This window comes from Berghia stephanieae, chromosome 4, assembly GCF_034508935.2.
Source record: "Berghia stephanieae isolate SIO BIC M18660-M18661 chromosome 4, UCSD_Bste_1.3, whole genome shotgun sequence".
In the NCBI taxonomy this organism is placed as follows: Eukaryota; Metazoa; Mollusca; class Gastropoda; order Nudibranchia; family Aeolidiidae; genus Berghia; species Berghia stephanieae.
This window is the reverse complement of record NC_088363.1, coordinates 11,315,362-11,335,179: the sequence shown is the minus strand read 5'-3', so window position 1 is coordinate 11,335,179 and position 19,818 is coordinate 11,315,362. Positions and strand designations below refer to the sequence as shown.

Here is a 19,818-nt window from a genome sequence, read left to right as displayed (position 1 = left end):
ACTATAGCTCAGTTGGTAGAGCGCTCAATTCTCATGAAAAGAAAGGGGATTGATCTCGGATGAAATTGAGATTTCCTTCCAACTCTCCCATCCACCCCGCAGTGGATGGATAGCTGGGTCTGTTAAATATGATGGAAAGCACCTTTCCGATAGACCAACATCCTATCCAAAGGGTAGCAGGTAAAAGCTATTGTCAGTATAGCGTTATAGAAACTGGGATAAAATCTGGCTCCATGAACCTTGTGACTGAAGGAGTACTTAATAATTACAACAGAGGAAACAAACAAAATGGATTCAGTAGTCATAATATTATGTATTTTTAATCAAGTGTTTTCATTTATAACAACATATAACTCTGGATATAACATTTGGTATCTAAAAAAATAAATCTAATTTTATACCAGTAAGTATAATAAATCGAGATCATAATAATAAATATACTAATACTATGGCAATATCAATGTTTGATTTCTTTGTTTTTAAGGGTTTTACGGCGCTTGCAACACATTTAGGTTATATCAGCGCCAGTAAAAAGGAACAAAATGGGATAGTAAAAAGTTCTAGAATTACAATTAAAGCACCCAAGAGAAAGTAAGACAAAGGGGAATGGGAACAAATAGGGATCAGATGTAGATTCCAAGAGCATACCACCAATGTACTTAGTTTGAGATCACCTATGTCTCATCCAGACACAAGCACAAAATCCAACAAAGAGGAATACACTCAAATGCTTACATTATACATGAAAAATAACAAATATAATAATACATAACAGATGGATGATTTACAAGGAAAAATATATCATCTCCCAAAACAATAACAATGCATTTGACTGTTTCCCTCTCAGCCAGGACTCAGACGCGGGCCCGGAAAAAACCAAGTAATCTCATTCCAAGACAAAGACAGAAAGCTTGTTGGATAAGATATAAGGGGATAGAAGACACAGTATGTACAGTATCCCCACCCAGAATATATCAATGTTTGATTTCTAGCTCTTCAGAGTTTTATTGGCACAACTTATAAAACAGAGAATGGAATTAAACCCAAGAGCAATCCATCCGAGTGACTAATTAAAGATCATTTAAAAGTGCAATCCCCATTAATACCTCCAGGAGGGATATTATATTATAGGATGCAGTCCAAGCCAGTTTATTGGGAAGGCTTAGTTCCCGACAAATCATCCCCATTAAGTGACGGTCATGAAATTGAGCAATTTTTCAAATTTACCATACTCGTATCTGCATTTATCTATTGTTTTTGTTTTGTTTTTGAGGGTCTTACAGCGCTTGCAACACATTAAGGTCATATCAGCGCCAGTAAAAAAGGGAAAAAATGGGATAGTAAAAAGTTCTAGAATTACAATTAAAGCATCCAAGAATAAGGCAGACAAAGGGGAATTGGTTCAAAAGGGAACAGATGTAGATTTCAAGAGCACACTATCAGTGTACTTAAATTGAGATCACCTAAAAGTCTCATCCAGACACAAGCACAGGTCCCCACTAAGAGGAATACACTCAAATGTTTACAAATCATATATAATACATAAATAAAACATAATAGAGTGCATAGAGATGATTTACAAGGAAAAAAATATCATCTCCCAAAACAATAACTATGCATTTGACTGTTTCCCTCCCATACAGGACTCAGGCCAGGGCCAGGACAAAACCAAGTAATCTCATTACAAGACAAAGACAGAAAGCATGTTGGAAAACAGACATAGGGGGATAGAAGACACAGTATGGACCCCCCTGCCCACTATGGGAGGTCAGGATCCCCACCCAGTAAGAATACTTGCCCACCCATTCGTCTCATTGAACAAACAATGCCATCACTCATTCCCCCTCGCACCGTAGGTCAGTTTATTTGTGAACCCAGCATCGTGGTCATTGACCCATGACCATAATGGTGACTTACTATGGCAATCGATGACACTGACAAGGGATACAGGTAAATTCTATTGTTCACATCTCTGTGATGACTTTGATGTACGATTCAACCACACATCCGATTGGCTGTCGCAATAGACACTAACAAAGGACATGGCTAAATTCTCTGTGATGAATAGTATTGCTACACACATAGTTTACTGTACCGTTAGACTAATTTGCATTTTATGAACCATTATCTTAAAATTAAAAGATTGAAGACAACAAAAACTAACTCTCTTTATGGGGATGGTCATTGTCAAATTTCATCCCCATTAAGCAGTGGGCCGTCCCAATTAAGCGGGAATTGGAAAGGGTATAACTTTTTATATAGAAAAAAAATTCAGTTCCCAAAGAATCGTCCCAATTAAGCAGTGTCCCCAATACTGGCTTGGACTGTTTTACAAAATTTATATCATTAAGTAAAAAAAACCACATAATTCTGTAAAGATATTATAATTTACAAGGAACTATTGTCACATAATGGTAAATCCATTTGACAATCTCCTGCTCATAAAAAAAAAAAAAAAATATTAAAAACAGCGTTCAGTTGAAACCAATTTGGTGTTATTCCAGTATAAAGATAAAAATACACAAGAAAAGGACAATAAATGATATAGGTAGTGTGGAAAGAGAAATATCAAGGTTTTGGACAGATATAGAACCGATTATCCCTGAGGACAACATGCCGACTCCCTAAGGGAATTTCCAATCACTATAAATAGCAGTACATGTACAGAAAGCTACGAAAAGGGACAACAAATACATGAGGTGAGTGAAGGCATTGGTTAACTGCCCTTTCATTCAATTGTGTCAATCGATGAATGTGATCAAGAAATACAGAAAGATAGAAAAATTACCTTACCTCCGCTATGATGGAAATTACCTTCCTAGTTTTGGAAATTATGACTAATAATAATAATAATAATAATAATAATAATAATATAATAATAATAATAATAATAATAATAATAATAAATAATAATAATAATAATAATAATAATAATAATAATAATATAAATAATAAAATAATAATAATAATAATAATATCATTTTTTAAAACATCTAATCAAATCAAAACTAGAAATTGAAATTCCCACCTTAATATCATATTAATCAATAATAAACATATTAAGTATAACAAAAGATTTTCTAAAATCAAGCATATAAATGGAATCAGCACATCTATATAAGTATAAATTAATCACGAACAACACATTGTAGCAAAATGAGCTCAATAGACTAAATCATTGCATCAACATTTGTACACACTAAATGGATCCATTCAAATCTATCTCAACCAACATCCAAATTCTGTTATCCATTTTTCCATTCACTTCTTTGGATTTCATTTTCTTCAAACATCATAATCATTGTTTTTTATTATTTACAAATTGCATACTTATAAAAGTAAACATCCATGAATAACACGAATGAAACCATGAATTCATTTTAAGTGTATAGTGAATGTACATGTGTATGTGTGTGTGTTTGTGCGTGTGTGTTTGTGCTTGTGATCCATCTGTAATTCTAAGCACTGACAAGCATTTCGTTAATTTGGAAGGGAGAATTATATAAATAATTCTTGTTATGTTATATCATGTATTGTTCTTATCTGAAGCAATCGGTTTCAAATTATCAACACTACACTTTAAAAAAAAAAATTGAGCTTTTATATGGTGCAATATCCACTAAACATGCTCAAAGCGCTTTACAAGGGGTCCCTGACCAACAACAACACTAACATGTAGAACGAGAAATGACACCTGTTAGGCGATATTTCAATTTTTTTCTGACATAGACAATGCTGTTAACGACCATGTACTCATTTTACACCTGAGTACGGTGAGAGAATGTGAATATTGAGCCTTTTCCAAGAACTCAACAATGCGCTGAGCGAGGCTCGAACCTAGGACCTTCCGATCCGAAAGCGAGTGTCATACCGCTAGGCCACATAGCTGCGAAAAATGTAAAAATGACCCGTGTAGTCAAAGTAAAAGTGTGTTGAAGAATGGATAAAAATGTTTTTTTGGTTAAATTTACTCTACGAAAATTATTCTTTCTATGTTTTGTTTTGTTTTTAAGGGTTTTACGGCGCTTGCAACACATTAAGGTCATATCAGCGCCAGTAAAAAGGAAGAAGATGGGATAGTAAAAAGTTCTAGAATTACAATTAAAGCACAAAAGAAAAGGTAAGACAAAGGGGAACTGGTTCAAATAGGGAACAGATGTAGATTCCAAGAGCACACTGCCAGAGTACTTAAGTTTGAGATCACCTAAAAGTCTCATCCAGACACAAGCACAAGTCCCCACTAAGAGGAATACACTCAAATGTTTACAAATCATATAATATAATATGTAAACTAAACATAATGCAATGCTTAATAGAAAGATGATTTACAAGGAAAAAAATATCATCTCCCAAAACTATAACTATACATTCGACTGTTTCCCTCCCAGCCAAGGAACTCCAGCAAGGGTCAGGACAAAACTAAGTAATCTCATTCCAAGACAATGACAGGAAACAATTGGAAAATGGGTATGGGGGGATAGAAGACACAGCATGTACCTCCCTGCCCACTATGGGAGGTCAGGATCCCCACCCAGTATTCTTTCTATTTAAAGCAAATCAATAGAATTAAATATAGATAATTATCATATCCATGAATTCTTAAATATATTTCATTAAATTTTATTTCAACACATTTCTTTAATAACCTACCAAATAAATGACAATAGAGTTCTATGATTTTGTAAATTAGATATTACTTGTTACGATTTGGTCAAAATGATTGAATATAATTCATACGTAACTAAACTTATAAATAAATAAAAAAAGTCCTAATGTTTCAGTTTAATCAATCGCAAAACATCAAAGTCTATCTTTATTCATTCAAATTCTTTTCAAAATATGGCAATTGGTCTAAAGCAACAGAATAATCTTTCAAAATGGTTGGTCCCTCTACAGTCTTCCCATTCAGTTTGTCAAACCACATTCCACTAGGTAAATAAATGTCTCTTTTTCTTGCTCCCTTGACTACAACAGGCGCCACTAACAAATCATCTCCAACCATAAACTCATCATCGACTGTCAGAGCAAGGTCATCATTAGGCTCCGCCCACCACAAAGGTCGAATAATGGGGCTCCCATTGTCAACACTTTCTTTAGCAAGGGAAATAAATTTGGAAGCATACTTTTCCCGTAACTCTAGAAGCTTCCGAGTCAGACCGACGACCTCTTCGTCATAGATCCAAGGTGGGATGGAGAATTGTATGACTGGCATAAAAAGACTTGTCTGCAGCCAGCGTATGAACAATTCTTTGTCCGGGAATTCCCCGACCACGTCCACCATATTGATGTCACTGGATACGTTGCCTCCAATCATATCTGGTAAAACAAATGGATACCCAAGTACACTCAACGTCAAAGCTCCTGGAATTATGGATTGCAATCCGCCATGATGGTCCCATGTGGACAGCTTATCCATCAATCTAACAACTACAGGAAGTCGTTGAGAATTCCAACCGACACTGACTTCTTGACGACGAGCGTCCAGGTCTGTAGAGTGAGCCAGCTCAGCCCAGAGTGTGCTGTATTCGTTGATGGTCTCCATTTTGGCGTATGTGCTGTGTGATGCTGGAACATACAGGCTCTCTCCTCCGTCAAACTGGAAGTAAAAGAATCGAGTACATATTAAAAATAATAATCAGTATACAGTCACATCTCCCCAATCCGAACACTTCCATTCACAGCATTTTGTCTGGATTACAGAGACATCTTGATCATGAAATCAGTCCCTAAAGGTACAAATAAATTTTTAAAAATCCGTCCCCAGGCAACCTGTGTGCAAAATAATAGATATAATAATAAATACAGCGCAGCACGGAAATCTCGAACAAGTTGGGACCAGTATATATAGTCAATTGCAGAGCATTCTAATCGTAGCCAGGCAGAGGTGCTGTAACAGCCGGGTCCTGGGTTCAACGACCCAACATCACAGAAGTTTTTATTATCAATTGCCTTCTGGCACTTCTATATCCAGTTCATTTCTTCTTAATATTAACAAACGTGCATGCTCCACTCACTTTTCTGAATTAAAATAATCAAGCTATATTGGTTATTCAACGTCCCAACCATCTCTGTGTTACATGTTTGTGTTGAGAATGGAGCTCATATCTAAACTGTCAACGAGCCAACAACCATTCATGACGTTTGTATTCTGACCTCATGACTTCAATAAGTTAGGTAATTTGTTAAACACCGCTTTTTTCTGACCAGGCGAGGATGGTGTAATTTATAGTCAGGTCCTGGGATAACCGTCCATCACCATAAACGTTTTTATTCTCTATTGTCTATATTCTTCGATCGATATCTATGTAATTAAGGGGCGGTTTGGGTCTGATTATTAGGAAAATCTTCGAAAAATTGATTTTGAGATTTAGGTGGAAATTGATATTTTATTACCCTAGAAATAATATAATTGAAGTCCAAATTCTTAAAGTAGACTATAAAGGCATGAAAAACACAGTCGAAAATGGTACAGATAGTAAGAAAAGTGTGAAAAACGGGAAGCTATTTTGCTATTTTCTCAAAATGTCATATTTCTAAGGGTATGGGATACTGTGTCAAACGTTTCTCTGAATCTATTCAATGAAATTGTCTGAAAATTTCCACAGTTATCACAGAGATAATGTATTGTGTCACTATAGAGAGATTATTTTGATAAGATATGTGAATTTTGAATTATAGTCCTAATTCTGAATTTTTAACATCAATTTTATCATAACATTTTGATTCTCAACTTTGTAATGTTCTAATAAAAATTCCATAAGCTAAAGCCGTAAATCTCTCTATGGTGACACACTATAGTACAATGTTGACAAGAGGGAAGAATATGGAGGTCATTCCTTCATTAGTTTTTGAGGAACGTTTGCCACAAGATTGTTATATTTTTTGATGTCAGACCCCCAAATTAGGTCGCAAAATGGGTATCAGCACAGATAATTTAAATTTTTCACCATAAATGTTGTTTTTTAACCTATAATGACGATACAGAATGATTAAAACCGCCCAATATTGGTAATTAATTTTTTTTTTTGAAAAGACCCAAACCGCCCCTTAAGTCAAATTCAGACACATAAGCTGGCACAAAATCTTTGAGGCAGCAAAAAATTACATACTCAGAGCCTACCCTAGCGTGATATTGTATCGTCATTTCTTTCAAAAAGTTCACTAAATAATCTCTAATCCTGAAACTTTTATCTTTTGTGTCCTGGTCAAAGTACCCACCTTAAATGACACGACTTTATGACTTTGAGACAGTTTGTGTAGATTATTCTTAAACCACATGACAGCCGCGGGATTGGTGACATCCAAGATGGCTGCCATGTCTTCATTCCACCATCGTGTTAATGCAGGAACTTCTGTACCCTGGTAGATATGATCAACGATACATCGTTAGATTTTAAAAAATACTCACTGGTAAATGATATCTGAAAAAGTAATGTCAGATAAAGCAAGAAATAAAAATACAAGAGAAAAAAAAAACCATCACATAAAATCAGCCTGCCTCAACATGGGATTGAACCTCAGACCTTCTGATTATCAGTCAGACATGCTACCATTACACTACAAAGGTTACACAACAGCTGGGGTGATTTAATGACCCTTTTCTTCACGAAGACATAAGAGTAGCTCCATTATTATAATAAAAAAACATCCACACTAGCAGGTAACCTCTGTGGTGTAATGGTAGCATGTCTGATCGGTAATCAGGAGGTCTGAGGTTCGATCCCCAGTTGAAGTAGGCTGATTATTTAGGATATTTTTTTTCTTGCTTTGGTATCGTTTCATACACTTTTTCAGATCTTTATCTATGAGGTGTACTTAGGTTATTGAGATCACTATACAGTTAACAATAATAAAAATTATAAACGGATATAATTAAGGACTGGAGAGAAAAGCCACACTTAGACCCGCCAATAGCAGCAAATGCAAATACTGAACATAATTGTATGATCAAATCTGTATTGACCTAAAATTATTAGTTTCAAGCTTCTTAAAGCTTGGGAAAATGAAGCCAAAGTCTTATCGCTTTTAGAGCTCTCTTGGTGAAAATATTAAGATACAGCTACTTGTCAAGTTGAGCGGATAAAAAAATTTACGCTTTAAAATCAATAAATTTCCTTTTCATTTCTGATTTAACCCTCTCGTGTTCAGATTCTTTTTGGGGGAGTAGATAATGAGTTCCCTATATGGCTATGTCAATCATGTAGACATCCTTTGATGATATAAGCCTACCCTTTGATATCTGTAGTCGCCTTTTCGTTTTCTACGGTCACTCATGGCTAAACTCCACCCAGAAACGATTTCATAGGTCCGTCCATCACCAAATTTCAAACTTTTGTTCTTGTGAGTTCTTAAGTTTTTTGACGAAGAACGATTGGCTACTGAGCATCTTGACCCTTCAACGATTGGTCGTTCTAGCAGCTCACGTGTCAACAGCCGTCAACAATGAATTGAATCATCGCTGAGGCAGTGGAAGACGGCCATGGAATAGTTGCGTCACATCGCCACGTTGTTGAATAAATTATCCAGGCATGGTCGATAGGTAAAAAAAGCCAAATTATGTTCTAGTTACATTTGAAACAAACAAAGTATATCACTGATCTCGTCTCTTTGAGATATAAAGAATGATATAAACATCAAGAAAATCGGCCGATAAATAAAAAAGTTGCTAAAAAAAGCTAAAATAAACAAAAGCAATTTTTAAAATCAAATTTATTCGTAAAACAGTTGGATTTTCAACCGATTTTTATGAAACAAAGACCAATGTACTTCTTTTTTCAAGCTGATTTCAGAAATGTGACTTTCAAATTCCTCAGAATTATATTTTTTACTTTTAGATTTTAGCTTTTAGGCCTACTCCATAAGGTGTTATATTCCTTGCATAACAATAGCGTAATACATCGACGGGGAGAAGCGTCTTTGTTTCGGCCAGCTGGATAGATAGCCTGTGATTGGTCGAAGACTTTGAGATGCTTGATTCACAATTCTACACGAACGGACCCTGGCGGTCTATCAAAGAGATGTAACAAATTTATTTACCGACTATTTTTCTTGGTGCTAAAATTACAAAGTAATACTTTTGCATCAGAAAAAATAACTCTGAAGTTCCTATCTCTTTATTACAATAAAATTGATACCTCGAATGACAAAATCGACCCACAAATAAGGGAGTTAGAAATTATTCATAATATTTTTAAAAGTTTACAATAATTGTCTTCAAAGTCATTTTTCATCACCAAAGTCGTAATTTTTTACAGATTTTTACCAAACAAAGTGCAATGTCAATGATTTTCACCCGCAAATAAAATAGGATTTAAATCGCAATTTCTGAAACGTATTTTCTTTTCTGTCGGCAAATTTATAAAAATCAAAGCTGAAAACACCCTGCGGCAGTGACAGGGCCTGTCATTTCCTTCACAACGATTGGATTTTACTTACTGAGACCAGTCTTGACTACCCCGCCCATGAATATTATGCCGTTGTCGGTTTTTGTCGGGTTGAATCTTAAAGAGTTAAAGACTGAGAATGATTCAAATGCAAGTGGTCTATCACTGAGCTATCTTGAGCTTTTACCTTATCCCAGTCTGTCTATCACTTTTTTCTACTTTGTCAAAAACTATCTCATATTTTTTAAAAATTGCAATTGAACCAAAAAAGTAGCATATAACTGTAATAAAATTAGGCTATAATAGATCTAAACTGTGATTGCAATTAAAAAACAATAAGACATAGAGAAAAGGTCGATATGGAGACCTACTTTTGCCATGATTATAAATTTGTTTTCAACAGCTTCTTGAAAAGCCTTTGACTTGAGACTCAAGAAAGGATGGACCCAAAGTGTGACGGGAATGTTTAGCTCGGTGAGATCAGTCATCATCTTGTTAGCATCAGGGAATTTGATTGGATCAAAATTGTTGTCGCCATAGTGTGTTGTCCAACCGTCATCGATCTCCAGCTGGGAGACTGGAAGCTGTGAGGAAATGATTGTCTCTGAAGGAAACAAAAATAATTTAAACTTAAAAGTAACGGGGGGAAATGACAGACTTTCATCTTAATAAAATATATGCCAAGAAATAGAAAACTATCATAAGACAAAAATATTGTGACCAGTTTTTCGTCGGTGTGTTTTATCAGAATAATTGTCCTCCTCAGATCATTATCAGTGATGTAGTTCAGAAGGCAAATGTTTCTAGAAATTACAATTTTATTCCTGTAGAACAATTTTTCAGCATTTGGATAAATAGACTAATTAGACGGCCACTGTTTAAATTATATTACATCATTTTCTTTTAATTTCTGACCAAGTTTAACAAACTTCAATTCAGATGAATAACTACAAAGAGTAGTTTGATAATAATTTGAAATTAAACCTACGTGCAAACTTGAGGACAGCAGTTTGATTGATGTCCTTCTTGTACTGTGCCCAGGTTGTCCAGATTGGACGTTGGAATAAACTCTCATGAGGAATACCCACAGGTTTAGGGATGTAGTGTTGTCTCAAATAGGCATGTATTGATTTCACATCCTTGGCCTTACAGACTCGGTATTCTGTTTTTAAAAAATGAAATGTTTATTAAAAATAAAGTAAACACCACATGCAAAATAAAATGATGAACCTGTAAACATTGCACGATAAATAAAATTTATGAACCTGTAAACATCACAAGCTAAATAAATTTATCAACTTGTAAACATCACACGCTAAATAAAATTTATGAACCTGAAAACATTACATGTTCAATAAAATTTATGAACCTGTAAACATCACACACTAGATAAAATATATGAACTTGAATGAGAAACCGAGTCGCTCGTACTCACAGTGCAGCTAATGCTTGGGGTTTTGGGGTTTTTTTTGTTGTTTTTTTGAATGAGATCATAAAGACAGAATTCCATATATATTGATTATCGAGAATTTAAAAAAAATCTTATTGGGCCCTATTTATAGTATTTTATCTTTTTCCTCGAATAAGACACATTGTCACTAGTACTCACTATGCAGCTAAAGCCTGTCTTTTGTTGTTATTTTTATCTATTTTTTGTTTGTTTTGTTTTGTTACTGCTCTTGATCATAAAGACAAAATTTCATATAATACATTGATTATGGAGGATTAAAAAAAAAATCTCATTGAGATATTAGGGGCAATATGTGCAGCTATGTGGTCTAGTGGTATGACACTCACTTTCGGATCAGAAGGTCCTGGGTTCGATCCTCACTCGGTGCATAATTGAGTCCTTGGAAAAGACTCTTTACTCACATTCCCTCACTTTACTCAGGTGTAAAATGAGTACCTGGGCGTTAACAGTGTTATCTCTGTTGGACAAAATTAAATAATTATCGCCTTACAAGCGTCATGTCCCGTTCTTTATGTTATGTATTGCTGTTGGTCAGAGACCCCTTGTAAAGCGCTTTGAGCTGTCATCTGCATTTTTTGCCAAATTGGGACCTAAAATTTGCCAAAATTTGCCCAAAAAACTCCCAAAATTTGCCAAGAAATTTGCCAAAATATTTGCCGCACTTTGGGTCCTTATTTGAAGATTTTTTGACAAAACGATCCATGACTGAAGTTGAAAGTGTAAGTGACTCGATTTATTTGACTTGAGAAATGAAATGACTGTGAATAACGTTGTTACAAAGATTTTAAAGGATCATTATCCGTAGAGAGTAGCTTCCCTTGGTTTGGGCCCAGGCAAAGCTGCAACATTTCTCAAGTTTCGCACTTTTTTTTCGTTATTTTGTTTTCGCTTCTTTTTTTTCCACAAAATTTGCTACGCGATTTGCCAATTTTCCCAAAATTTGCCACAATTTGCCAATTCTGGGAAATTTGCCAAAATTTGCGGATCGCCCTGATATTTGCGGCCGCAAAAAATGCAGATGACAGTTTGAGCATGTTTAGTGGATATTGCGGATATTGCTCTATATAAAAGTTCAAAAATTCTCAACAATACCTAATTTTGGAGGTTTTCCGGAAGGATTATGGTAATGAGCTGGGTCATTTATGGCTGCCAGACACAACTTGCCATCCCCGTGTTGATTGAAACTGACGTAGAGTGGGGTATCCTGTGACACAATGATTCCTACACCCGATGACGAGAAGAAAAACCTGAAAATGTGTTTAAGTTGCTGGATAAGATTATCAGTATCAGTGTGAAGTTAGGGCTAGAAAAACGAAATTGTATAAAGGATCAAATGGCCTTCTTGAATTACCATTAGATCAATACCAAATGAAGTCAAGAAAAGAAAAAAGAAAAGCTAAAAAAATTTTGGTGATCACTTTTTTCAAAATGGACTACCCTACCTGAACCCATTCGAGAGATCGAGAATATTTCAAAACTTTAAAATCTGCTTTAAAAAACCCACTTTTTCACAATTCATTTTAAACTATGCAGACTGAAATTTTTGTATACTATTATTTTAGCAATTATTTTCTTTGTTTCCATGTTTTTAACTTAGATTACCTGTGTTCGTAATCATAGTTCAATATCTGTAAAGTGTTTCGAAATGTTTGGTACATGAAAAATGCTCTACAAGTTTTGAATAAAGATGAATGCCAAAATTATATGCTGGAATATGATAAATCTGATACCCTGATTTCATAGTTTATATTTAATAATAATAGTAATAATAAATGACACTTGATGAGCGCATTTCACATAATTGCTAAAAATAGTACAAAAATATTACAGGGACATCACACCATATAAACACCAGCTTAGTTCTTATTTTATGAACAGTGACAGTTTATCCTGAGCTACTCAACCACAAATGGGTAAAATCGGGAAAACAAGACTAAAAAGATTAGTTGGAAATGAAATCAGTATTTTGGTGAGAAAATAAAATATTTTACCAGATGTGCAACATCCCCTAACCTCCCCCTCCCCAATTCTCCTCCAGCCCCCCTTCCAAACTCATAAGAAAATGAGAGTAACATTACAACTGATAGTGAAAGTTCTTACCTTTCAATGACATTGAAACCATTAGTTTTGTGCATACTGACATCCCCTGTGACATAAGGACCAAAAGTCACTTCCACGTTACCAGAGTCTGTACCGTCATCATTGTTCTCTTCCGCCATCGTTTCCAAATCGTCTGCCAGAGGGAGTGCCTTCTTCAAAGGCCAGAATTGACTAAAGGCCTCAAAGCCTCCATACCAGTGGTCTAGATCGAGGCTGTAACAGTCCTTCACTAACTGATTGGCACAACGCAGACCTCTCCTCTGAACCTGTAAAAATGATAACAGAAATTCCACAACAAATTGATTTCCCATTTGAATTGTTGTTTGTTTGTTTTTTTCTATTGAAGTCCTTTAAGTTGCATGGAAGACCCAAATCACTGGCAATTTCCATCAGCCTAAGTATAACAGACTGGTCTATTCTTTGTAAAGAACTTACTGAGACAGTGAATATCTTCTTTTTTTTCTTTTCAGGCCTCTAGTCATTTCAGTCCCCACTACTACGGTTGTTGTTATTGCGAAGGTACTGTAGTGTAGGGATATTTGTTTGTCCTTTAACTATAAGTGCTTTGTGAAACACAATCAACCTGCTCTTTTTACGCCAATGAGCCAATGCCAGTTCTTGAGCATCTGCATGTGGCTTGTAATAATTGCACACAAATCTGGCAGCTCGTCTTTGGACAGTTTCAAGTTCAAAGATTTCAGTACGATGAAACAGGTCCCATGCCAACTTAATATCTCATAACATTGCCATAATCATCTCACAGAATGAATACCAAAAGAAAGTGAACATTGAGATGTTTTCAGAAATAAAAACAATAGAATCCAAGAATTATTTCGACATAAACTGTAAAAATACTGAATACAGATCACTGTCCACTTACTTGAGGTGGCAATTGCCACAATTTGTGAAGTAATTTCTTTCGGAAGATGCAGACTAGTAACTCACAAGTAAGGAACAAATTAGATAAATAAATTAAAGACGAAACCAAACTCAGTTATTTTAGGGAAGCTTTTGAAAACCTTCCTATTCAGGTAAACTTTTGAGTAGTGATAGTTATTTGCATTTTGTGTTCCCCATAGTCTTTGTATGTGCCTTTGTGCACTTTGTGGATTCGGTATAATGTATAAATTAATTATAGCATTATTACATATTACAATAGCCACAGACAGTGTCAGTGAACAATAGAAATAAAACTATTTTTACAACAAATACTTCAACACTTAGGGTTGGCAACGGGCTTCATTCAAACCCCACCACAACTATCCATTTCTTCCCAAAGACTGACCTCATGACAAACGACTCCATCTTCCCCACTGTCAACAACAGAAACCTTGACTTGTTGGTTATTCCGTTCTTCCAAACACCCATCAGATCCTCGAATCGGATGGAGACGACAATAGTCGACTGGCCCATGCTCCTGGATGTAACGACTGAAATCACATTGACCTATGGAAGAAGAGGAAGCATGGAAATTTTAATGATCAAATATCGAGAAGGTGGACAAGAAAATGAGCAAAATGACTAAACTAAAAACTTCAAAAAACCTTCAATTGCTTATTTTATCAAAAGTTCATGATAAAGTGTTGGAAAGAGAAAATAGATTTTAAGCTGCTGATGTTCATAAAGCCAGAGTTTATCTGAATCTCCGAGTAACAAAGAGAGGTAATTAACTTTAACTTGAGCGCTTAACTTGCGCATTTATAAAGCGCAATGTCCCTTAAATGTGCTCAGAGTACTTTACAGGGGGTCCTAGCCATAATAACACTTAAAATGTAGGCAAGATATGATGCCTATTACGCGATATTACAATTTTTTCAGACATAGACAACACTTTTAACAGACAGGTACTTATTTTACAACTGAGGGCAATGAGAGAATGCAAGCAAAGAGCTTTTTCAAAGCACTCATGCACTGCTCAGAGCGGGTTTCAAACCCTGGACCTTCTGATCCAAAGGCGAGAGTCATATCACTACACCACAATGCCACACACACTCTCATTCTCACAATAATAATAAATGCTCAGCAGAGGTTTACAATACTAATTGTGTGTCATTCAAACATTCTTTCATTAACTATTTTGAGAACGCACACGTGCACACACACACACACACACACACACACACACACACACACACACACACACATATACATTTACACTCACACACTAACATACACACACATACTTACATCAATCTTCCTCACTAGCATTAACAACTTATTCTAATCAAAGACATTTGATTGATTAATATATTACAATAAAATTTGGAAAAAAAAAAGTTTAGAGATAAAATGAAAATTGACAATTTGAACTCGAGATCAAAATTGGAATAAAATATACTTAAAATTAAATTTAGATTTAAGACGTCCTCTTTATACAAACATTTTCATATATATATATATGTTCTAGAAAAAAGTTCTGTCTTAAGGTGTTTGTTTTTTGGGTCTTTTTTGGAAAGACTGTCTATACCTAATTATTTTTACATCTGGGGAGAGCGCATTGTGCAGAAAAAGACGTATTACAAAGGGCCCAATCAAATTCTTGAGACTATTAAAAGAGAGTCTTCAGCCAACCTTAGTGGCTGTCTTGTATTATAATTTTGACATAATTTCTTGAGGTAAACTAGAGCTCGATTACTTATACATTTATGAACAATACTATAAGTTTTTAAAAATAATACTTTCAAAAACTGGCAACCAATGGAGATTATATAAAATTTATGTAATAGGGTCATTAGATTTCGTAACCAGTTTGCGGGTCTATTTTGAATAATCTGCAAGCTTTGTATCAATTTGGATGACACACCAAAAAGCAATGAGTTACAGTAGTCGTATCTGCTGGTTACCAAAGCATGAATGATACTTTGTGTAGTGCTCTCATCAAGATGCTGAATTTTACCAATATTTCTTTAGTGATAAAAGCAAGATGGTAGGTTTTTGTGATGTGATTCTGCATTGAAGCATCAGAGTCAAAGAATGGGCCAAGATTTCTTATTGTTGCAGTTTGCTCTATATTCAAATTTGAATCGTCAATACTATCAAGTTTTATTTTTTTCCCTTGTTTATTGGAGCCACTTAATGAAAGTTCTGTCTTAGACTAATTTAAAATAAGTTTATTTTCAAACATCCAAGTCTTAATTGCTAGACATTAAATTTCTATATTCAACTTTACAAGATCACATTTGACTAATCTTCATTCACGGTAATGCAATTCATGAGCTACCAGTACCAGTAAGATATGTTTTGCCACTGTAGTCTTGAAATGAAATCTGGAACTCTTCTGACACAAAAACACCATTCAGCCAGATGGTGCTTGGGCCAAACAGCATGCACTAAAATAGAGAATATGACAATCGGATTAAATTAACAACAAATAACGAACTATAAGCCATTTATCACTTCAGAACATTAACTTTTCTCTTCCCAAAAAATTATTTTAACAAATTTTGATCAAGTAAATCAATTATTTTCCATATAAGAAAACGTCATAAAAATGCAAAAAAGGGAATAGAAAAACATTTAAATGAAAATTGGACATCCCAACTCAAATACCTTTGTGAAATATAAGAAAGTCAAAAACACAGGAACAAAGTATGCCAAGCGGTATAAGCTCTCCTTCCTGACAGTAATCTCATCTTTTCTAGACAAAGGCATCTTTCACAGTGTATCTTGAAATGAAAAAAAATGAAATAATATTCATTATTTCAAAAAATGATTAAAATAAATGACTGCTTTATACATTGCGCTTAAGGTACACTATCTTACTCAATGTTCTTCACAGTTTCATTTAGTCCCCAAGAAGGCCATATGTCATCCATAGTAACAAAACGATTTTATGCCGGGTTGTTCTAGTAGCTGAAAACTGAATTTATAGCCACAACAATGTGATAAAGGTAAAACGTATTTGTATTACTGACGAGAAATCAAATGATTTTTTTTGTAAAAATTATAATACTGTATTTCTTACCATTTTAAATTCAAATTTACTATTAATTCGACATCTGGTTTTAACTTTGATATAACACCAGATTGAGATAGTGAGTTGCATATGGAACCAAATTTTCATTCCATAAAGTAAAAGTCACCTGTACGGTGTCATTTTTGTGCTAACACTCTTACAATATCCTTAACTGTCATTAGCAGAGTACTCACCCACAACTGAATTAAGAGGGGTAAGTTGTGACAAGTGCCTTGTTCAAGGACACAATACCAGGATCAGATTTATAAAAAAATAATATTTGTCACTCATCTGACCACTGGCTGTGAAGTGCTTGATTTTTGTGACAAGACAAACACTATACCGCTAAGCCACCAACACTAAACCAATAATTTCAAATCATAACAAAGTTAAATTACAATGATCCCATCTTCTTCTTCTTCTTCTTATTATTATTTTTATCATTTTTAACATCATCATGACATAAAACAAAAGTGGCTACCCCATGAATGACTGTCTTTTTGCTCCTCAAGGAACCGAAATGCTATGAATGATGTAACTGATTGTGTAATCATCTATCTTTCATTGATTATGGGAATTCTTTGGAGACTTTGCCACTTTGTCTATAGTTTAACAAAACAGAAATTGTCACCTTCGCTAAATGTCACATCCACATTTCCAATGGCTTTTGCTGTGGTTCACGCTCAAAATATATTTGAAATATTCAGATTTTTAGAAAAAATATTATAAAATTAATCATCAACCACCAAAATGAAAATCACACTTACTCCAGTTTACTCATTTTTATTTTGTATGTGTCTTAATTTTCATATACTCATATATACCGAAAATACTCTGTCAGCATTACTATCGATTTTGCATCTTTTCTTTTACGTGTGGGGCTATGAGGTCGTGCGGTATGGCATTCATCTTCGGATCAAAAGGTCATAGGTTTGAATCCCGCTCTCAGATGCGCATAATTGAATCCTTGGAAAGGCTCTTTACTTACTAACATTCTCTCACTGTACTCAGGTATGAAATGAGTATCTGGCCGTTAATATCATGTCTCTGTCCGAAAAAAATAGTAGTATTACCTAAGGCTCAAGACTAAAAGCTCAAGAAAAGAAAAGAAGAAAGACAGAAAAATTCTGATACCTAACGAGAGTCTGTTGCTCCCTTAAAGCTTTCAATATTGGTATAAAGCTTGATGCCTGCAGGTTGGTTGTTCCATAGGTGAAACGTTTTTGGGTAAAAAGAATAAAAATATGAATGTCATGTCAACATGTAGATGGAGGAAAATTAATGATTTGATAGCCAGACTGTGACAGAAAGTGAACTTATGCTAAAAATGTGAAAGAAAACCAGAGATATGATTTTTAAAAAATGTGGAATGTATGTTTGTTTATTATAATATAGAAAACGGTAGGGGCTGCCTGAAGCCGGTGATCGTAAAATACTAACGAAAGAGTGAAAATGGAGAGGCTTCGTTTTGTTCCCATACGAAGTGAAGCCTCTCCATTTTCACTCTTTCGTTCTTATTTTATTATAATATGTGCATGTTTGGAAGTGAAAGTGAGAAGGAGAAGGGGGGGGGGGGCATCGAGTGAGAGGGTATGGGGGGTGAAACAGAGAGGGAGAGGTGGAAGGGGAGGAGGAATGGGCGGTAGAGAAGAAGGATGGGGAGGAGGAGCAGAAGGAGAAAGATATGCAACTGACAGCGATATTCAGTCTGATTCAGAAAGAAAGAATGAAAGAAAGAAAGAGAGAGACTGTCCTTTTTATTTCAATAACTTCAGTTCCCTCCCTAGTTTTAAAGTTTAAAGTGAATGTCTGCATGAAAAAGAACCTAAGGAGTCTAGGACTAGGAGTAAACTAATTAAATGGCAAATATGCATTTTAAACATATCTATTTTTTTCTTTGTACCTTTGATAACGCGTCCTTCGTTTGACCTGGTCAGCTGACAAGATTTTCTTTGTAAACAGACGGCAGTGCACCATGACCAAACAGTGGCTGTCTCGTCACAAGAAAACGCGCTCCATGAATGAGAATGAGAGTTGGTGAAGGCCAAACCAAAATAAGAGATAATCCCTCAACCGGACAACGCGCCTCTGGATAATCGATGAAATACTTACAGTCTTTTTCAATTGTGTGAAATTTACTTTCCAAGAAAAATGCAATGGAAACTCGCTCAGTCGAGTCAAGCGTTAAAAAAAACAAGTCGTTAGCGTGCTTTTCGGTTGCTGTGCTCCTGAGCTGCTTGTTTTGAAACCTTCTTGACCTCTCCATGTGCTTTGACCTCAATCTGTGACCTTGACATCACAATCAAAATAAAAACGATTTTGAAGTGCATTCTAAGTTCGTGTAAATTATTTTGAGTGCGATGTGTAGTCTAGACATTGGTTGTTTTGGCACATTGAATTTAGTTATCTTGTCGTTATCATCCCATCTGGTTTTTTTCCTCTTCAATTTGGCATGACTCAATCATGGAAGAAATCTAGTTGTTTGTCATGCAACTCAGCTGTGAACACATTATTTCTGTCATCATTTTCAATAATGTTGTTTATCGGGGTCCCGATAACTCAGTTAGTAAAGCACTTGCTTCACACGCAAAGGGGCCAAGGTCGATCCCGAGTGCGGTCGATATTTTATATTAGGAGGTCCGATAATCGAAATTATAGGCTTGATTTAACATATTTCCAATGGAGATTTTTTTTTTCCTTGGCTCGAGAGTGTATTTCCATTACAATAATGGGCTTATTTGTTTGTTTTTAAGGGTTTTACGGCGCTTGCACATAACTCTAGTTCAAACAACTCTTTCAAAGTGATCAAGTGATCATAAGTTAAATGAAAAAACAAAAACAAAAGCAACCCCCCCCCCCAACAAACAAAAAAACAACACTCAAAAAACCCTAACAAAACTAGAGTATCT

The 19,818-nt window shown here is 35.1% G+C and overlaps 1 protein-coding gene across 4 annotated transcripts; it reads right to left on the bottom strand.

The window, feature by feature from the left end:
- Positions 1-293: 293 nt before the first annotated feature.
- LOC144970026 (myogenesis-regulating glycosidase-like) lies at positions 294-19,186 on the bottom strand. 4 transcript variants are annotated; one of them, XR_013644894.1, is made up of 12 exons: positions 18,813-19,186; positions 18,044-18,099; positions 16,504-16,619; positions 16,181-16,283; positions 14,240-14,400; positions 12,955-13,220; positions 11,947-12,101; positions 10,372-10,545; positions 9,755-9,987; positions 7,219-7,359; positions 4,022-5,596; positions 294-496 (listed from the first exon to the last, which is right to left on the bottom strand). XR_013644894.1 is itself a non-coding variant. In XM_078909203.1 (11 exons), exons 3-11 carry the CDS (start codon positions 16,603-16,605, stop codon positions 4,814-4,816), a joined length of 2,118 nt encoding a protein of 705 aa, XP_078765329.1. In that variant the 5' UTR covers positions 16,606-16,619; positions 18,044-18,099; positions 18,813-19,186; the 3' UTR covers positions 3,996-4,813. The 4 variants fall into 4 exon arrangements, 2 of the variants coding, with proteins under 2 accessions (XP_078765329.1, XP_078765330.1); XR_013644895.1 differs by lacking the exon at positions 18,044-18,099; XM_078909203.1 differs by lacking the exon at positions 294-496 and having other exon boundaries at positions 3,996-5,596.
- Between the last annotated feature and the right edge of the window lie 632 nt (positions 19,187-19,818).

Bases quoted from the DNA above. Each gene is read 5' to 3' on its own strand.
- LOC144970026 (XM_078909203.1), bottom strand. From the start codon at position 16,605: ATGCCTTTGTCTAGAAAAGATGAGATTACTGTCAGGAAGGAGAGCTTA. The intron at 12,102-12,954 runs GTAAGAACTTTC...ACACATTTTCAG, and splicing joins GGTTTCAATGTCATTGAAAG to GTTTTTCTTCTCGTCATCGG. The intron at 9,988-10,371 runs GTAGGTTTAATT...TGTTTCCTTCAG, and splicing joins TGCTGTCCTCAAGTTTGCAC to AGACAATCATTTCCTCACAG.